We start from the raw sequence: 19,903 nt of genomic DNA, 5'->3' as shown, positions 1-19,903 counted from the left end.
TAGAATATGACATGAACATGTCAAGTGTTTAGAGATTTCAAGTGTTTATTTGGGGGGGTATATAATACTCAGGGGGTGGTGTGGGTAGCATTTACAGGTATCTTGAACACCTAAAGATCTGGGCATCTGCAAAAGAGGGTCTTCTCATATTCAGACAAGTTCTTAGTGCTAAAGACGACCTCCCCGCAATCTAAAAGTAAAATTGCGCTTCAGTTGAAGCATAAACTACACTAAATCTGCTAAGTCCTTAAATGGGTTTCCCAAATCTTGTTTTCATTGCAGCAGGAAAATAGTATGGGAAGAGGGGTGAATTAAGGCTTAAAGTTTTGGGGCATCTGGAGTGAATGTGCTTTTAGAGCACTTCATGGCTGTTGTGACTTAAACTCTTGTTTTTATCATCTCAGGTATATTTTTCTCTTGTCTGTTCATTTTGCATCAGTTAGAGACTCCTAGTACTGACAGTATTTAAAAGGAAGACTTCAAATGACTTGATCATTTTAGGTATATAAAGGCCTTGTGATCAGCTCAGCTATTAGATCTTAATAGCTTCCCCTGTTCAGGTGTAGACAGAACTATGTTTGAAGATGTACAATCCAGTTTTATGGGGCAGAATTAGAATTTCTTTGTTCATATAAGCGTGTATGAATTTTCAGAAGTTAAATAGTAAAACTGGTAAAGGCCTACTCTTAACTTGTGTTAGAGCTATGCTCTACCTGACACTGGGGGAGGTCGATATGCAAGAATACTGATGCCAAAGCAGTTTCTTTACATGCTAGACCCTTCCCTGTTCATGCAAGAAGTAATTTGTTTAGTTTAATATTGGTGTTTATCATCTTTTAGTCCATGTACATGCAGAGTAGTTAATGTGGATACTTTGGTGTAAGGCTCTAGTTTTTGTACTCCTTACATCTTTTAGGCAGATTAAATCCAGTGTTAAAGTTGGCATTCTAATCATCATTTCCACTTGATCAACTTTTCTGAAAACTTTTACATTCTTTGCACTTAATACTCTGGTACATTTAATACTTCAGTGAGCTTTGTTTGTCAGTTAGTATTTTTAAAGGTGATTCGATAGGCCATCCTACAAAAACAGGTTATACCCAGGATTTAACAGAGTAACAATCAATTGATTAATATCTTTTTCCCTCAGTCAAACTATTTTGAGTCCTTTTAAAGGGACATTTCCCAGTTGCTGGCTATAACATTTTTCACCTGAGAGTGAGAATATGCAACTTCTAGGTTACTGTCTGCTAGTGATTTTCAGGCAAATAAAAGGAAAAACTTCTTAAGAAGCAGGAGAGAGAAAATTGGCAAAAATGTACCTGGGGAACAAACCTTTCAAGCTTTGAGTATATATGTGAGGCAGAAGACCATTTTTGTTCTTCTCTCCATTCTTCTCCTTTTTTCCCTCCTTCCATCCAGTCTGCAGATCACTTTTCTGGTAGTTGAATTATTTTTAGTTTAGTAAACTTAGAGTACTGAGCCCCCATACAAAGTAAACTATACTTCAGAAATTGCTAGACCTTTAATAAAAAGTCCATCTTAATAATTCTTGCATTTAAGTGTAATGTCAAAGGCTATTTCATAAATCTAATGCAAATCATTCTTAAAGTTTCTAGCTATAAGTAATATATTTTCCTGGATTTTCTTCTCAGCAACCCGATAGCAGAAGGGTCAACTCTTCTGTTGGATTTTCTGTTTTGCAGCATACAAGCAATGACCCTTATTGCTTTGTGGAATTTTATGAACACAGAGATGCAGCTGCTGCATTAGCTGCTATGAATGGGAGAAAAATTTTGGGAAAGGTAAGTTGCTTACATTGTAATCTTAGATTTAAGGGGCATAGGTTTGTGTAAAAATGTTAATACAACTGTGGGGCATTCATTTTGTTGAAGATGTTTACCAAGGTTAAATATTGTTAGAATAATATTTTTAAAATACTGATTTAAAAAAGTAACTCTTGTTCTGGAAACATATCGTTTGTGATGTTCTAATTACTACAGTGTTTTATATTGAATGATAATTTGTAAACATTGACAGTTCTAACCTACCCTTGAATGAACTTATGAAATGTAAGAATTTTGTGAATTTATACTAAATCTTATACTTATTTTCAGGAGGTCAAAGTAAACTGGGCAACAACACCAAGTAGCCAGAAAAAAGATACATCCAGTAAGTAAAGTAATGCCACAGTATCACCATAAATACTTCACAATGTGGTAATAATTTGTCATAAATGCATTTAAACATAACTTTTCTCCTTCCCATCTTGTGTTTAATAGAATTTTGCAAACTAATTCTTCTGTTTCTGCTTTACAACTGGGGAAACTGGAGTGGACAGATTAAATTGCTGCTGCTCATCAAATGGAATCCTGGGCGTTCGTGGTTCCCAATGCTGTGTGCAGAGCATCACTTTCTCAGGAGCTGAAATTTTAGATAGCAGTTAAATATTTGATAAGTAAATCATTTATTTTCAGATCACTTCCATGTGTTCGTTGGGGATTTAAGTCCAGAAATAACAACAGAAGACATCAAGTCAGCATTTGCTCCTTTTGGTAAAATATCGTAAGTATCATAATAAACATTTCCAATATCAGTTAGAAAATATGACAGTGAAAATTTGTTTGAGTTGAAATGTTATTTCTTATCTTTTTAGATAATGTTTCTGATGTTAATTTCCTTATGTTGGGTGGGCAGTAAAGAGGGGTCATTGTTTCATCTCGGTATCTATTATGATTGTAAATACAGTAATGTAATTGTGCTCTGGTTTTGCTGAAAGCAGTGTGCTTTTAACCTAATTTATATGCTAATGTCCTTCAACTTTTTATTAAAATTTAATTACTGTTCCTAAGTGTGACTTTTTGTTGTTCAGAATGTGTACAGAGTAGTGACTTGACAACTGGTATATGTTGCATCCTCCGTGTATTTTGCATGCATTCATGCTGCGTTTCATAGGCAGTATAGAAAACTGGGCAATTGGAATATAATATATGAAGCAGCTAGTTGAATAACTTGTGAACATTTTGAAAAAAGCTTATACTTACGAGAATAAAATCTACTTTTTTGGATGATAACAGGGGATGAATTAAGATTATAATATTTAAATGAAAGAATGGTGGATTTACATTATGTGCACATTTCTGCTGGTTAAGAGAATGTTTCTTTAAACTTCTCGTAGATAATTCAGGTGATACTAAATCACCTGGTGTTTTAATTGAACATATTTAACATTACAAGAATCCTTGTGAGTGCTAAAGTATGTATGTCCTTAAGATTACTGCTACAAAAAAGTCTGTTAATCTTCTGTCAGTTTATCGTTATAAAAATCGTTCAAAGTTGCACATGAACATTTTTGTACTACTTTACAGGAATATATTTCTAAGAACAAAATTCTTATTTTTCTCTTGTTCTGTACGCATATTTTTAAATGAATCATAAATCTTATTTCTTACCTCTGCTATTTTGTTTACTTTGCTTTTTGTCTCTTAATGTGGTAAGTAGTATTGTTTTAAAAATCAATTTAAAGAGAATAATTCAGGTTTCTTGTTTCTCAATCTATATTTATACCTGAGACCTGCAGTTTTTCTAAAGTCCAAGTCACAATTAAAAGTAATAGCATTCTGGTTATTTTGCAGAATTGCTCATAAGAATGGACAGGATCTTGAAGGCTAACTGCAAGGAACTGTGCACACTGGAACTCAGTTGTAGATTTTTTCTCATTTCTATTTATTCTTATTATACATTATTTATATATACATATTTTAGTATTTACATTTTAACATTCTATATTCAGTGCAGTTCTATATTTCCAATCATTTTAACTTACTCACTAAAATTTCTGTGTAAATTTGTTGTTTTCGTACTGGTGTGCTTAGCATTGTTGTTAGTTTTATTCTCCTTTCTTAAATTTCTGAAAATGTCAATTTTTCAAAATTTACAGCTACCCAAACTCCAAAATGATGGTAGAGAATTGACCAAGAAAAATAAAGAAATCTGTTAACAGGCCATGTATGCCTTTTAATTCCTATTTTTTCCTCTTTTTCGATTTTTTAATATTTCATATATTTTGTATCACTAGGCAGAAGACATTTAACTATTTAGAAAATGCATGGTAAATTAGATAGAATTGTTACAGTAATTTATAGAACAGTAAACCTTAGACGACCCTAGCCAATAGAATATTAGAAAAGGAAACTTTGTTTCTCTTATACTTCAAATTTGAACATTCTAGTTTTAGCCAGTATAGGTTATGTGGATAGGTTGCATGTTTATTACATGTTATTTTTTTTGTCCTACTGCTTTTTTCTAACAGGTAAAGAAGCAATAGGGAGAGTTCAGGAATGATTGTAGTTTTAGGGCTAACTGAATTTATAAGAAAAAATTATGCTCACAATACAGTGTGTGTGGTTCCTTTTAGTTTTTATTTTGCAGGTTATTAATATTACCCTCATATAGCTGTGCTTCTTTTCACAGGGATGCACGGGTAGTTAAAGATATGGCAACTGGAAAGTCAAAAGGCTATGGTTTTGTATCTTTTTATAACAAACTGGTGAGTAATCACAATGTAGATTTAAAATAATTGCCTGTTTTCCACTTCTAGTTTTGCCTCTCTGTTTATATATTCGCTATGTATCAGGCTTTCCCAAGGGAAATAAATTTGCGTGTACGGGACAAATTTACTTTAGTCAAAAACTTCTGTTATTTATGGTTAAGGGTTGAAACAATTCAGATGACGGCGATGCTATGAGAACGTTGTCAAAGAAGATTTGAGAACATTGTGGAAGAAGATTCCTGAACATAGAAAGCTTGTTTGGGTGTGTTAGGGTAGTTCAGCTTAGTCTGTGGAACCATCTGGTTCCCCCAGGACCTGGGGTTGTTGGTCGAGAGCCGGTTGAACATGAGCTGGCAGTGTGCCCAGGTGGCCAAGATGGCCAACGGCATCCTGGCCTGTATCAGAAATAATGTGGCCAGCAGGAATAGGGAGGTGATCGTGCCCCTGTACTGGGCACTGGTGAGGCCGCACCTCGAATCCTGTGTTCAGTTCTGGGCCCCTCATGACAAGAAGGACATGGAGGTGCTGGAGCGTGTCCAGAGAAGGGCAACGAAGCTGGTGAAGGGCCTGGAGCACAAGTCTGATGAGGAGGGGCTGAGGGAACTGGGGTGGTTTTTGTCTGGAGGAGAGGAGACTGAGGGGAGACCTCATCGCGCTCTACAATTACCTGGAAGGAGGTTGTAGTGAGGTGGGTGTTGGTCTCTTCTCCCAAGTAACAAGCGATAGGACGAGAGGAAATGGCCTCAAGTTGCGCCAGGGGAGGTTTAGATTGAACATTAGGAGAAATTTCTTTACTGAAAGAGAGGTCAGGCCTTGGAACAGGCTGCCCAGGGAAGTGGTGGAGTCACCATCCCTGGAGGTATTTAAAAGACGTGTAGATGAGGCGCTTAGGGACATGGTGTAGTGGGCATGGTGGTGTTGGGTTGACGTTTGGACTCGATGATCTTAGAGGTCTTTTCCGACCTTAATGATTCTGTGATTCTGTGATCTCCCCTACAGTGAGATGGGTCCCTGGTCGGATCAGTAGTGCTTTGGGTCTCTTAGCTGAGGCACTGCGCCAGGTCAGTGTGGTTCCCTGTGTAAGGTAGGAGCCCCTGCAAAATGACGTCCTGGAGCCCTCAGCCCTAAGGAGCGCAGTGCCACGCGACACAGCAGAGTTTGGTGTTTGCCAGGTTTAGGTTCGTGCCAAAGCTCAATCTTTCTGGGGACCTAATGCAACCAAATGTGTCATGCACTGAAGTATGGCTGGGTTTTTTTGCTTGAGCTCTGCATCTCAGTAAAGCTCTTGGTTGGTCCTTGGCTTGAGTTGTTAGAACATTTTGAAATCTAAGATGGTTCTCTGTATTGAGTAATTAATTTGCAGCTAAGAGTTGATACTGTACTTTTAAAGCATTTTGCTTATGTGTATTGTAAAACTGAAGGTTGTTCTTGGTTTTCTGTTGGATGGTGTTATATAATGGATAATGTCATGTATGCTTAGGAAAAAATGCTTCTGACAAGTGACTAGTATCTCTTTCTGATAGAGATATTAAAGATGTTATTTGTAGAATTTAATCAGTATAGTACTGATAAAAATAATGCTATTCCCTATCATTTATAGCAATACAATTGACTCAACAGATAATTCTTGGTAATTTGGAAATTAGATATGTTTGACAGCGTAAGAAATTTGTGAAAATTATTTGGAAAACTGAGCTGTACGTATTTAGAGGTACATTTAGAACAACATGGAGAAACTATGTAAACATTTTCCTTAAATATTTTGCGTAGGAAAAACACACACAGTTAAGGATTTTAGGCACATAAGCCTGTTTGTGTGGTCAGAAGTCCTACATGTCAAGATTCTTTTTCTGTCTTCTGTAACAGTTATCTCGAGCTGAATCTTAATCAGAAGAAAAAGTTGGAATTTCTTTTCTTCAGATTTGCATATTACAATTTGCCATATTACAATTGAATGCCTTGATTTAGTGTATTTTTCCACTTACACTTCATTTATTTTGTGTTGCAGCTGAAATAGACAAGAGGAATAGATGTCTTATTTCTTGTACCCTTCTTCCCTTATCATACAGTTGTGTTTGGTTTCCGTGACCATAGGGGAAATGTTGTTAACAGTCGTACGGAATGGAAGTTACTGGGTTCTTTTAAGACTGAGCCATAAAAACGCCAATTTAAAATCTGTATTCATTCTGCAAAATTAATGGATGAATTCTAAATGTAATACTATGTCCTGATTGCTGTTCATTCAAACAGCAGCTGCACCTATAGGGTTATAGCACAACCATCCTGAGCTGGTGGTTTAAGGCCTCTTTTTCAGAATTTATTGTCATCCTGCTAGATTTGGGGAAGTGGGATATGTTCCCAGACTTCAGGTGCTCCAGCCTGAGGTCTTAATGCACGCCACAGTTACGAGAAAATTAAACTCCTATATTGAACTGGAACAGTTATGGCACGGGCTCCATTCCATTTTTGTCATAGCTATGATCCTCAAGACTGGCAGCGAGATTCACTAGAGCTAGTTTCCTTTTCTAGTCAGTTTGTAGCTTATTCATTATGTTTTGGGAGCGAAGGTGCTTGAATAAGTTTTTTGTTGTCCAGTGTTTTGTTTGTTTGTTCCTCCCCCCTCCCCCGTATTGGTCATGTCTCATGATTTCTTTTTTGTATTTATGTATTGTCTTCAAAATGAGCACTCTGTAATTTGAACTTAGGAGGATCAAGGTCCGGAGTGATTTGAGTTTGAGATGAGTGTGTAATAGCTGGAAGCCTTCAGTGTGAGGCAGGACAATGCTAGCCGCTCACCTTTAACTTGTCCATACGTTCTCTTGTCCCTTGTGCTTAGCGTTTTCTTTCTTAAGCTTTGTGCCCTTGGAAAAGCATTTCAAACATATGTACTATTTGCTCTGCCTGTCGTCTTTAAAAGCAGTTGGGGGAAAAATTGCTTCTTGCATTAGCCTTGCTTACCCCTTGCTTACCAGATGTTTCTGCTTACAGTGTGAACTTAAAGATTGTCTTCTAATTCATGCTCAAGATAAGAAGTTAAGCCACGTGGGCCATGGACTCTTGTGTGTGTGTGTGTTCATACAACGACTTTACTATTTAGAGAACTTACAAAGCAGTCTATGCTCAGACATAAATTGCATGCCTCCAGAGGACAGAAGAGAGGATGGGACGGGGGGTGTGCAAATAATAAATAAAAGGAAACCTACATGCTCAATTTGTATCTCAGCATTACAGTTTCTTAGTAACTACCATGCAGTCTTCAAAGAACTTAGGATTTTTCTACCTAAACTTGGCCTATTATGTTGAGTGTGTATTAAGATATTATACAATGTCTTTTGCAAACACATACTGCATGGTATAAATGTTACTTGGATTACATCTGAGAAATTTTTCAGTGAGGAATTTTGATGATTAAACAGTCTTTCCTGACTTTTGATCTGTTACTATTAAATATACTTTTGTGTATTGTATTTTCAATACAGTCAATTGGCAAAATAATTTTTTTTTATATATATAATTGTTTTATTTCAGTAATTGCTTCTGGCATCTGTATGACCTTTGTACTTTTTTGGGCAGCCTTTAAATATTCTAATACAGATGCTTGTTGTGTAAAGGTAGTATATGTTGGTTGTAGTTGGCTTCTAACCTGTGTGTAGAAAATGGGGGTGGGAGAAAGGTTTTATCAAATCACTTGTGAGGGCCTTTTCAGTAACTGATTGGCTTCATGTTACTTCATTCTTCCTGTTACTTCATTCTTGGCTGCTTGCTGTGATTTTTCAGAATTTCATATACTTTTTAGTACTGTTACTGGTTTTGTCAACAGAATTAACTGACAACCGAGTCTTTCTTAGAAGTAGACTTGTACATACTTCTTATTTGGATGTGTTATAATCTTTATTTTCATCTCTTTAGGATGCAGAAAATGCTATTGTACACATGGGAGGCCAGTGGTTGGGAGGCCGTCAGATCAGAACTAACTGGGCAACACGGAAACCGCCAGCCCCCAAAAGTACACAAGAAAGTAAGACCTTCATGTAATGCTATGTTGTGTTTGCTCTCTTGCATGGCACTGTTCAATGGAGGAATACAACATAATGTTGCCAAAATTATGTCACTTAATTACATATCTAGCTTGACTTCCAGATCTTAAAGAATAGATTTTTTTTGGTATATTATATCAACATAGTGATGGCACTATGGGTCTGTCATAAAATAATGGATGTGTTTGTTAAACATACAATTCACACTTGTGTACAAGGTAAGTATCTGGGAGTTTGTGGTTATTGTTAGCTTACTGCTTAAAAACAGCCTTCTCTCTTTATAGATAATACAAAACAATTGAGATTTGAAGATGTAGTAAATCAGTCAAGTCCAAAAAATTGTACTGTGTACTGTGGAGGAATTGCCTCTGGGCTAACAGGTATGATTTGTTTTACTGCTTTTTTATTACTGAAACTTTTTGGACACCAAGATGGTTCCTAATTCAAGAACATTATATGTTTTAGATCAACTTATGAGACAGACTTTTTCACCATTTGGACAGATTATGGAAATAAGAGTGTTTCCAGAAAAAGGTTACTCATTTGTCAGGTATGGACAGAGAAAAATAAAATCTGTGATTTTGTTGACGTAGAAATGTTTCATCTTTCTGTAATTTCACTTGATTGAACTTCTGCTGATACATTGAAAGCTGTCACCATACGTTCATAGAAAAATTTGGAACTTTTAAAAGTGGCCACCAATCTTTTTACCTGAGAAGATGAATATCTGTGAAAGCAGATCTTTTTCTCTGGATTTCCTGTATGTATGGAGTCACTGTTTTTTAACAGTCAGGTGAAAGTACTATAAAGCATAACATTAGTTTGTTTTTACATTCTTTAGATTTTCAACCCATGAAAGTGCAGCACATGCTATTGTTTCAGTTAATGGAACCACAATTGAAGGACATGTTGTTAAATGTTATTGGGGTAAAGAATCCCCTGATATGACTAAAAACTTCCAACAGGTAACTGCACTCTTTCATTATATCACAAAAGCAATTGTGTACATACCTGTAATGCCTTCCCAGTTATAATAGCTAAATTTTGTGGTAGTGTTCTTATGAAATTCCGTGTTCTGTCTCAGTTATGTTCCAGTTGCTCATCAAATTGGGCTAGTGATTTTGATGGAATATCTGTTACTGTCCTGTGGATATGATTCAAGATAGGGAGAAACTTCGAGGTAATTCTGATTCTTGCTAGTTCACTTACTGCAGACTAGGTGACTATCCAACCAAATACTCCGTGGTATTTCAAACACACATAAACACGTTTTTCAGTACAAGGATCTAATTAAGTCACAGTGATGTCTTATTTATTTTTCTGATCTCATTATTGCTCGTTTTAGCCCTGTGATTGATATAGCCAAAAGTTTTGCCTTTAGCAGCACAAAAGGAACATAATCAATCTCTAGAACCTGAAGTACTATGAATTATTCTCTCCTTAGGTGGATTACAGTCAGTGGGGGCAATGGAGCCAAGTATATGGAAATCCACAACAGTACGGGCAATATATGGCTAATGGGTGGCAAGTACCATCATATGGAATGTATGGCCAAGCATGGAATCAACAGGGTTTTGGAGTAGAGTGAGTAATTGTATTTAATTTCTTAGAATATTCCAAGAATGTTATATCTGAGTTTCAGGCTGATTTGGTTCAAGGTTTGCACAAGGTTTCAAGCCTTAGGTGGACTCCTACGTGCTTAAAACTTACATTTAATGATTACCATAGACCAAATAATGGGGTGAGTCACTCTGACTTGTACTCGATCACACATTTTATGTGTATGGGTGTTTTGAGACTCAAGGCACAAAGACGACTTACATGGTAGAGTTTCAAATGGTGGTCTTGTTTGATATCTAAAAACTTTCTGGATTCTGACTTGAAGTGGTGAATACTGGAGAGCCTGAAGCAGGGAGCCCAGGTATCTACCTAAAGGGTTCATAACCCTGAAGAGAAGAAACTACATACTGACATTTTAACTTCTCCAGTTTCAGAATTTGGGTGGGCTTTTAATACTTGATCTCTTGAACACTGAAATCTTCACAATTTTTTGTTTTAACTACTTCTGAAATAAGTTCTTCGCTCACGTAATTCTTCGTTATCTCTTGCCACTGAAACATATTAAGCCCTGATAAACCTATCACTGGTATTCATGCCAATTAGGCGTTGGGAATTTTTTGTATTTCTGCATCACTGATGTTGACTTACAGCCACCTGTGTATGTACATGCCTTTGGAGGCGGTTGTCCTATGCAACTAGTACCCAAGGTTTGTGGGGCTTTTTTTTTTCTTTGTTCTTAAAAAGCTTATGATACTTTCCAAGAATCACATGTTGTAGCACTTAACCTGAATTACTCATTAAAGAGAAGAAGAAATTGTTCTATTTTGGTATGAAGACTAGTGCAGGAAGTATGTTTTTATGTTCTTTTTTTATAGTCTGTTGGTTTGTAAATAACTTGACTACCTTGCATGATTATTTTTCTTTTTTTTTTTTCCTTTCCTTTTTTTAACCATCCTGTTTCTTTTTAAGCCAATCTCCATCTGCTGCCTGGATGGGTGGATTTGGTGCTCAGCCTGCCCAGGGACAAGGTGCTCCTGTAATACCTAACCAAGCTGGATATGGTATGGCAAGCTACCAAACACAGTGAGCTGGGACTCTGTTTAAAAGTGTGTATTTCATGATAGGCTGCAGTTTCCAGTGACATTCTGAAGACTGGAATGTAGACAATGAAAAAAGAAAATATTTATTTTAAAAATGGAAATGTTTGGAACCTTTAGCACAGCTTTGCTTTGGTGAAGGACACAAATGTCTTCTAGTTCTGCCTTTTTAAGTTTTTGTTCATGATGGATATGGACATGTTTTTCTTTGTGTACAAAAATTAAAAATAAAGTCAATAAAGACAATTCTGACTACAAATTTTGATATAGTAGGAGAAATGGCTAATGAATTTGATCTTTAGGTTACCATTCCATTTTTTTGTTCTGTCTTCAGTGTTTTATATCACTGTGCTTTTTAAAGAAATGACGTTGAAAAACAGCAAGTTGCTTTTAGTTGAACACGCATCCTGAAATAAACTGTGGACCAATCATTACAACCTGCTAGACAGTATTGATTTTTCAAGAAACCTATGGGCATAGCTCAGAAAGTATATGTAGGTCTTGGAATAATTTTTTTAAAAAATACTTAATTTTTCTACATGCTTAAAGAAAACAGTCTGATACAAGGAGTAGTTCAGTCTAAAATGAAAAACAGTACTGTCTGAGTAATTTCACATAACTTTTACTGTCCACATTCAGGCACACATTAAAACTTTTCAGAGCTGGTTTGCTTATTAAGACTGTAGTAATTTGCATTTAATTTTGAGAAGTAAAAACGTTTTTGCAAGTATGTTGTTTGTATTCAAATCAGACAGTCATACTTGTGCTTTTACATAAAGTTTGAAGGCTACACATTGTAAATATTTCATAAGTACAGTGTTTCAAGAGCATGCTCAAACATAGAAGTAGCAATGTAATTATTCAAAGTAATACTTAATATACTCTACTGCTTTAAATGCAGTAGATTGACAAGAATGTGCAAGACTGACATTTCCAAAGTTGGCTACTATGTAAAGTTACATAAAGAACTATAACAAAGAGCCTTAATTTTAATTTCATAAATCTTTAATGCATCACCTTTTTGTCATTAGAAATACGAATTTTTTGCTTTACATTATTTGGTATGTAAATACCTTGGTTAACAACCTTGTAAACCTATTTCAAGGTTATTATAAGTTGTATAGTATCTTGAGTGTTTTGAAAAATCTTGATGTTTTTTAAGTCTAGAAATATTTTGCCCAAGAATTTTTTAACAAGATTGTTAAAAACATCTTATTTTAGAGAATATTCAATGTGCCATTTGGTAAATGGAGATGCAGTTGAAACAGTACACTGAGTTGTGACTTATTTTTAATTAAAGTTTTTGTCTTTATGGGTGGTTTGCATGTGATGAACCTGTACAGAGGCTGGGTTGTTTGTGTACTGAGTGTGTAAATGGATAAATCATGAAGATGTTTAAATGGTATACTTGGGTTATTTCTGAATTATTTTATGGATACATTGATATAAACTGCCTCAATAAATTTGAAGTTGAAAATGAATGTAAGTTAGATATAAGTACCGTGTCTTACCTGTGACAGCTAGGGGGTGCAGATGTTTCAGCTGTATACTGAAATACACTGAGGCAGGCACAATTAAAAAAAAAAAAAAGTAGGATTTGGAGTGATAGTTCAGTGAGGCAAACTTGCATTTTAAAAGAAACGGAATGTTTGATTTTAGAGATGATAGTTCTAAATGAGTGTCTGAGAAGCTGCATATTTTATCTTTTCTGTTTCTTACCATGCAGGTGTTGCAAGTTAGAATAGATTTTGAAATGGAAACTTGCAGTTTTGTTAAACCCAGCCAGGTTGTGCAAATAACTACACTTAGTGCTGTAGCAAATCACATGAGGTTTTTTCCTTCCTCTTCTACTTGACATGCTAAATAGGACCTTGACTTTTAGATCAGGTTGAAAGTGAGATATACTGGAAGAGCAATTTAGTCAGTTGGCTCAACTGTACCAAGAGATACTTGTAACTCTGGGCATCTAATGCATGCAATAATGACTGAAGTTGGTGTGGAACCGTAAGTGCTTGTGATGACAGAATTGGCCCTTTATCTCTGTTTCTCCTTTATGGTATACGTAGTGTTTTTCCGCTCAAGTTAAGAATCTTGTCTACAGGATTTCTTTTGTTTTTCTATAAATTTTGTATATATGTGTATATCTACGCGAGGATCGGCCTATACATTGTAGTTTGGAAAAAAAAATCACAAGTAAGTCTGCATTTTTGTTACACTTACCCAGTTTAAAAAAAAAAATCACGAGTCAGTAGATATATGAATTGCAAGTTACTTTAGGATTTCTTAGACTTCACTTGAAATCTGGGGTTTCTACCTAATTCTAGGTGTTTGACATATGACTATGTTCTGGATGCATGCTGATATGTAAGCAGTATGTTCTTTAGGCACTACTGAAGATTTAGATGATGCAAGTACATTGCCACATTAAATGCCCATATAAATGGGTGTAAGATTAAGGCAGTGATCTTCTAGGTCTCAATGTGTAGATCACCTTAAATCTGATTATTTAATATGCCTGCTGTAGAGCTGGGCCGTACCTGACCTGTATTTCAGGGTGAAAGATAGGATATACTTTCTCATTTAAGTCTTTTGTCATTGATTTTTATACAGCTTTTCTTTAATGGTGATACTTCTTCGCAGACTGCTCAAGATATGGGAGTCTCCAGTGTCCTTTAATGTTTCTGTAGCACTGCGAGGAAGAGTTGTAATTTGGATTGCTTTCTACTCAGTAGCGTTTATAAATGCATCACTGACAATTTTTTGGCACCAAAGAGCCTCTTGCGCCATACTGCTTTTATGAGTAACTGTTACACTGTTGTAATTTCTCTAACTACAGAAATCAACCACTACCTAACCCCTTACCACTAGGATTTGGATTTCAAAAAGTATTGATTTATCATGGCTTAAGTTGATGCGTGCAACCTGAAGCAAGGTTGTAACGGGCATTTGCAGAAAATGTTCAATAAAAGTGAAACATGATAAAGGGCTTATCCTGTATTGTCATCTGTCAAAACATTGTCCCTCTTTGCTGTAAAACTGACAAGAGGCATACAAGGCTGAACTTGTAAACTATGCACTTGCAATCATGTAAAAGGTGTTTTATTTAAAATTTTTCATACAAAACCATTTTGTATTCTGCAGAGTTGCAGTAGTAAGGCTGTAAATCTAAGGTTACATGTAGCTTTTCATCAGTCCTGCCTCCTTGTGTATATTTGTTAACAGTTTTCAGACATACTCTTTCTGCAGAACCTTCTTCCTTACTAAGGTAACTTCATGAGACAGCTATTCACTGTATCAGAACCATTTCCTTCAATCCACTCGCCAAAAAAGTCAGTGAATAAGGCTTAGTTTTGCAGAAAATTAGTGATTTGTTTTTCTTGTGTTTGTACACAAGGAAGCAGACTTAAACTGTATGGACATGATTAGTGTCTGATACTTCTTAATTATCTGACTGTTTTTGAACAAGGGCACAAGTCTCTCTTTTAATCACGTGGAACTGTTTCCTGGTCAGCAATAAAAGATTTTGTTGCACTGTTGTTACATTGCAAGGTACAGGCAATCTTTTATTCAGTATACTTCAAAAAAAATGGATGGGGTTTGTAAAGAACTGCCTTGTTCCAACTTGAATCTTCATGTATAGATACAGTTTGGGATCTGAATTGCTGCTGTAATAGCAAAAGGAAGTTGTTCTTTTGAAACTGAGAATTTATTTGTTCTGATCATATGTGGTGCCTGTTCAACATTAGTAGATATAAGGATTTCGCTATGTAATAATGTTTCTGTTTGTAAAAAGGCAACTGCAAGGCAATAACTGCTGGGAAGGTCTTTGTTGTGTTTCATTCCGGCCAACTTCCGTGAATCCAGCTGATTGTTTAAAAAAAAAAAAAAAAATTAAAAAGATACTTGTGTTTTTCAGTATCGCATGGGTAAAATCCCTCCCACACCTTTACCATCACTTCAAATTAAAGAAAATGCTGAAATGTTTACTGAATGTTTTACTTGAAAAAGAAACAGGATTTTATGTTGATGAGTGAACACTGATTCTGTCATCTTTCTGGGATGTCTGCTGATCTGGATCATGGATGTGAATGACATACTTTATTCACTGACATTTAAAAAGGGTAATGACTCAGAAAGTTAATTTGACATCAGTAATGATTATTTGAATACAAGTTATTCTTGCTTAAATATATAGCCACTCGTGCTTTGTTTAAAGCTGATCTGAATCTTCTTGGTTATTAAAGTATTCCTGATATGCTATGGGAAGAAACATTGCTTTGCCTTGTATCTTAGTATTCAAGCTGTCAATAAGACATCACAGTTGCGTAGATGGTATTTTTTTGTTTAGAAGAAAAACACTTAATGGAGGCGTGTCAGGGAATTCACTGTAAGCTGACTTTTGTGTAGTGATGGGTGATAGCATTTAAATATTGCCCTTTTGAAAACAAGGGATCAGTCGCTCTTCTTTGCGTGAACCCAGGTTCTCACTGATCCCAGATACTCGGCAGCTGTCTTTCCCAGCCGCATGCAGGGAAAGGGAGGAGGGTGAAAGAGAAAAATGGTGAGACTAGGTGGTACGCGTGCCAGGCTAGCGTGCATGATGCAGCAGCATCAGTGCCAAGTCATATTGTCAAACACATTTAAAATCATGACAGGCTTATGCAGATACTGCAGCAGTATCCAAAGGATTGTGACCATTCAGACACAAACTTGCTTTATCACCTTACTTAAAATAATGTTGCTTTGAAATTACATAAATAGAAAACACATAACCTTTGGCCATTTTCTTTTTGGTTCCTGAGAAAATAGATGCACATTAAACAGCCAAGCTAGAATACCTAATTTGACTACACAAATAAAACTTAAAGGAGAAAATTGCGTTAAGTGTCTGGATTTGTAGACCTTTGCTTAATTTAGACCGCTTAGCTTGGCATTCTATTGTTTGCCTATATTGACCCTTTTGTTTGTATAATTGAAGTAGTTTGAGGTATGCACAGCTGCTTGTTCCCATTCTTTAAATGTATAATTTCTGGAGCAGGGGTGGGTAGGAATTGAATAAGAATGACAAGTCTACCACATGAAACACTGAATGATGCTTACATTTCCTAGATGGAAATGGACTTACTAGAGCCAACTCTGTAGAAGTTTAAGTATCACAGGTGATGATGAAAAGCTGCCATCCTCCATTTAAGTAGCTAGTTCTTTGACTTTAATAAATGGAGAATTATTATTGGGGTGCTGTTCCTTGAAAAATGCTTTATGGTTTCTTTGGTCCTTTCAATGAAGCAGATCTTTTTCATTCCACAAATGATTTGTTTCCTTTAATGTTGGGTTATCAAGCATGATGGGAAGGACCAATTGATACAATTTATTGCTTAGTTCAAATCTTCCAATTCAGGTACTCACTGCGGGGAAAAGAACCCTCTTAGTTATTAAAAGGACCATTTAATTTTGCAATATACCTTCGTAGAACCATTTCTACTTGAGTTTTACTTGCACCTGCAAGCACAAGGAGGCTACACGAATACACCTTAGACTGTAAAGATGGAATCAACCATGGAGCTGCCATTACGTGCTACAGCTACCAACGGGTCACCGTTGTACAGTGAAATGATGGAAACATTTATGCCTTGCTGCTTGCTCTAAGTGCGAAGCTTGTGTTCTGTAAAGAATAAATCTGTCCTGTATATTTGCAAATATTCAGAGAAGACTGAGGTCCAACATTTCCTGAACTGTTGCTATCTTAGTGCTTTTTACAAGTATATGCTATGGTTTTGTAGGAGAAATTTCTGTTGTATTTGTGACTAATCGTCTAAAAACATGGCTGATTTCAGGCAGATTTTAAGGAAAAAAAAAAAGTGAATGTTTCTAGGATACTATTCCTAGATGAATCTTGCCTCCTACTTGGATTTATGTACCCTATGGAATAAAGATACGGAAGTCCATGAAATGTCTCTCAAATTGCTTAAAAGGGACATTTTCAGAAGTGAGCAAATGACTATAAACTTGCAGTATGCATATAATAAGACCTTGTTCTAGAAGTGTAATAGCTGTTCATATGTATTGCTAATATGTTTTGAAATGGTCAATATGTGAGGTCAGAGGACCAGCATATATTGCTGAATATATGTTGCATTTTGAAGAAGATTCAAGGCCAGCATACAAGGTGATGCTGTGTTCACGTTGACTTCTGAGAGCATTCCTTCCAGCATCCCTTTGCTTTATGGCCTTTTAAGAAACAATACAGAACCTGTCCTCCAAGATGTATACATGGAAATTTGGCAAGGTATGTGATACTATGCTTTAAATACATTTGACAAGGTCATAGCATCTAGCGACAAGTGTCTGACAAGCTGCATAGGTTAGAAAACTGACGTTTCATTGAAATGCTTCTACAGCAAAATCTTACTGGAAGGTATTGCCGGAGACTATTCTGTTTCTGTATGACTTCTAAATAAAAGGAAGGCAAGATGCAGTCTCATTAGAAGTACCCAAGTATGTCCAAATCTTAGTTTACTGAGACTGTGGAAACAGGCATTCCTTCATAACTATTTTCATTGTAGAAAATACATATGGTTACTTAAATTGTGGGTTGTGATTCAGTTATTGTTAAGGCTATATATTTCTCATTTTTCGTATGCTATTTTGCTGTGTTTCTCACTTCAGTTCTGTATGTTTCTAGTCAATGGAGTTGTACTTGCTTTTCATGCACAAGGAGCCAGTTCGTTGCATTTGCATCTGGTTCTTAGCAGCAATACATGCTGACCTTGGGTATCATTTTCAATGTTCCCTTGCATTGCAAAAATCTTTGATTTCTGTACTCTATGCATGTTTTAATATTTACAGATGGACGTTGAAAGCATGTGTTAAGTACCCTTTTTTTTTTTGTATCTTCAGTTCGTACCAGACTGGACATAATTCACAAAAACTGAGATTTCTTTACTGCGCCCCCCCATCAGTCCTAATTACCTATAGTCCAGAGGGGCTTAGAATGCTTTTAAGGTTTTGATGATGATTTCTTAATTCATTTCTAGTTGAATACGTGAATATTGTCTTACCAAGTCAAGTTTTTTATTGCTGTGAAATTGGTTATTGAAGACCATGTTTTTTCATCTCAAGTTTTAATTCATGGTGCTACTTTATTTTCTGAAAGCTGTTTTTAAATCCTGCGGGTGTCCTGGAGGGTAGGAAAAAATGACATAATTTGCCTGTTTTTTGCAGTTGTAAAAAAAGGAAGTGTAAAAGGAAAGTAAAATTCCTTCACCTTAATTCTTTCTTCTGTATAGAACAAAGTTGAAGAAACTCGAGAAGTGAGATTAGTTTAGCCGTAAGGTTTTTACCAAACTTGAATATGCATTTACTACTAACCTAATGAAACAATTTTACTTCTTCACTGTCAGATACAAAGAAGAACATAAAACTTTGTTTTAAAAAAATTCAGCCACTTAAATTGCAAGCTTTGAAACACTGGGTCTTGTTTTTTTCTCAGTGCAATTTATGAAGAGGTTTAGGTATAACTAATAGAAGGTAGGAACGCTACTGGAATTACTTAGCCTGTAATTCAGTTTCTGCATGTTTAAATGTCACTGCTAGAGTTTTGCAGTCTGTATTTGGCATGCCTAAAGCTGCTGGAGTTGGAGGTATTGAGGAATGTTCCACAAGATTAGGGATAAAAGTTGACCCTGTGAACCTCCTTATACTATGAAGTATTACAAAGGAGTGAGTCAGAGCTTTCTCCGAGTTCAAAGTGAAGGGTGCTGGACAAATTCCCCTGATTTATTTAGGCAAGCCTGAAATAGAATATAGTTTTCTACCAGAATTCTCTTCAAAGCTGTTTTATGCTGTGTACCTTACAAGGGTATGTTTATATTTTCTTTTTGTGTATCTTATTAAAAGATTAAAAACGTGTTTTGTTATCTGCTCTTTGGTATTTGTGAATCTTCAGATAGTAGATGCATTTAGCTAAGACTTACAAAACTTGGTTTGAAACTAAAAATGGCTTTCTGGTTTAAGGTTAGTATAACTAAAAAGTGACTCTTGGCTTTGAACTGAAAAAAAAACCCGGATCTTAACAACGTCAAATCATGTTGCTTTCTCCAAAAGCAGCAGGCTTAACCACACGCTAGTGTATTCTAGCAGTGAGCCTGCCACTGATTTCTTTGTGTTTGAACTGTGAAAACATAGGAGCTAAAATATTTAGATTTTAAAAACATACTTGAGTCCCTCTAGGTTCATGATACTCTGTGTGCATTTTGGCATTGGCTGATTTGGAAGGAAAACTTTTAAAGCTGTGTTGCCAACCCATCGTGAACACTAAGATGAACGTTCATGAAGTTTGAAACATGGTTTTATGTAGTGAACCTATGATACTCTGAACACTTACGATTTTTATGCGTGTATTCTCATGGATTAAAATGCCGTGTGTTTTCTGGCCAGAATACAGTTTGCAGTGTGGCATCTAGTCTTATTTTCTATTGTTGCCTATAATGTCACATCATATGAGGCTAGGTTTGCCCATCTATAGAATGTATATCAAAGATCACTTTCTGTTTAAATACACGTGAAAACATATTTGGGCAAAATGCTGATCTGTTAGCCATACTCAAAGTCCTTTGAAAGTTGTAAGACTATAGTAAAATTATAGTAATGTTTGGTTT

General features: G+C 35.9%; 1 protein-coding gene across 7 annotated transcripts in view; it reads left to right on the top strand.

The window, feature by feature from the left end:
• Positions 1-19,154, top strand: part of TIAL1 (TIA1 cytotoxic granule associated RNA binding protein like 1) — a 28,356-nt gene extending 9,202 nt beyond the window's left edge. For 3 of the 7 annotated variants that reach the window (XM_075155173.1, XM_075155175.1, XM_075155176.1), the window contains 10 exons: positions 1,656-1,805; positions 2,118-2,172; positions 2,478-2,565; positions 4,474-4,549; positions 8,462-8,570; positions 8,874-8,969; positions 9,055-9,139; positions 9,431-9,554; positions 10,034-10,173; positions 11,119-19,154. In XM_075155173.1, coding sequence (XP_075011274.1) covers positions 1,656-1,805; positions 2,118-2,172; positions 2,478-2,565; positions 4,474-4,549; positions 8,462-8,570; positions 8,874-8,969; positions 9,055-9,139; positions 9,431-9,554; positions 10,034-10,173; positions 11,119-11,236 — 1,041 coding nt within the window. In that variant the 3' untranslated portion in view covers positions 11,237-19,154. Of the gene's footprint in view, positions 1-1,655; positions 1,806-2,117; positions 2,173-2,477; positions 2,566-3,685; positions 3,705-3,940; positions 4,009-4,473; positions 4,550-8,461; positions 8,571-8,873; positions 8,970-9,054; positions 9,140-9,430; positions 9,555-10,033; positions 10,174-11,118 lie in introns of those variants that run through there. The other 4 variants (XM_075155174.1, XM_075155178.1, XM_075155177.1 and 1 more) reach the window with 4 other exon arrangements.
• Positions 19,155-19,903: the final 749 nt, after the last annotated feature.

Source organism: Calonectris borealis, chromosome 7 (genome assembly GCF_964195595.1).
Source record: "Calonectris borealis chromosome 7, bCalBor7.hap1.2, whole genome shotgun sequence".
NCBI classification, from domain to species: Eukaryota; Metazoa; Chordata; class Aves; order Procellariiformes; family Procellariidae; genus Calonectris; species Calonectris borealis.
The sequence above is the reverse complement of the archived record's forward strand: the minus strand, read 5'-3'. Positions and strand labels throughout refer to the sequence as shown.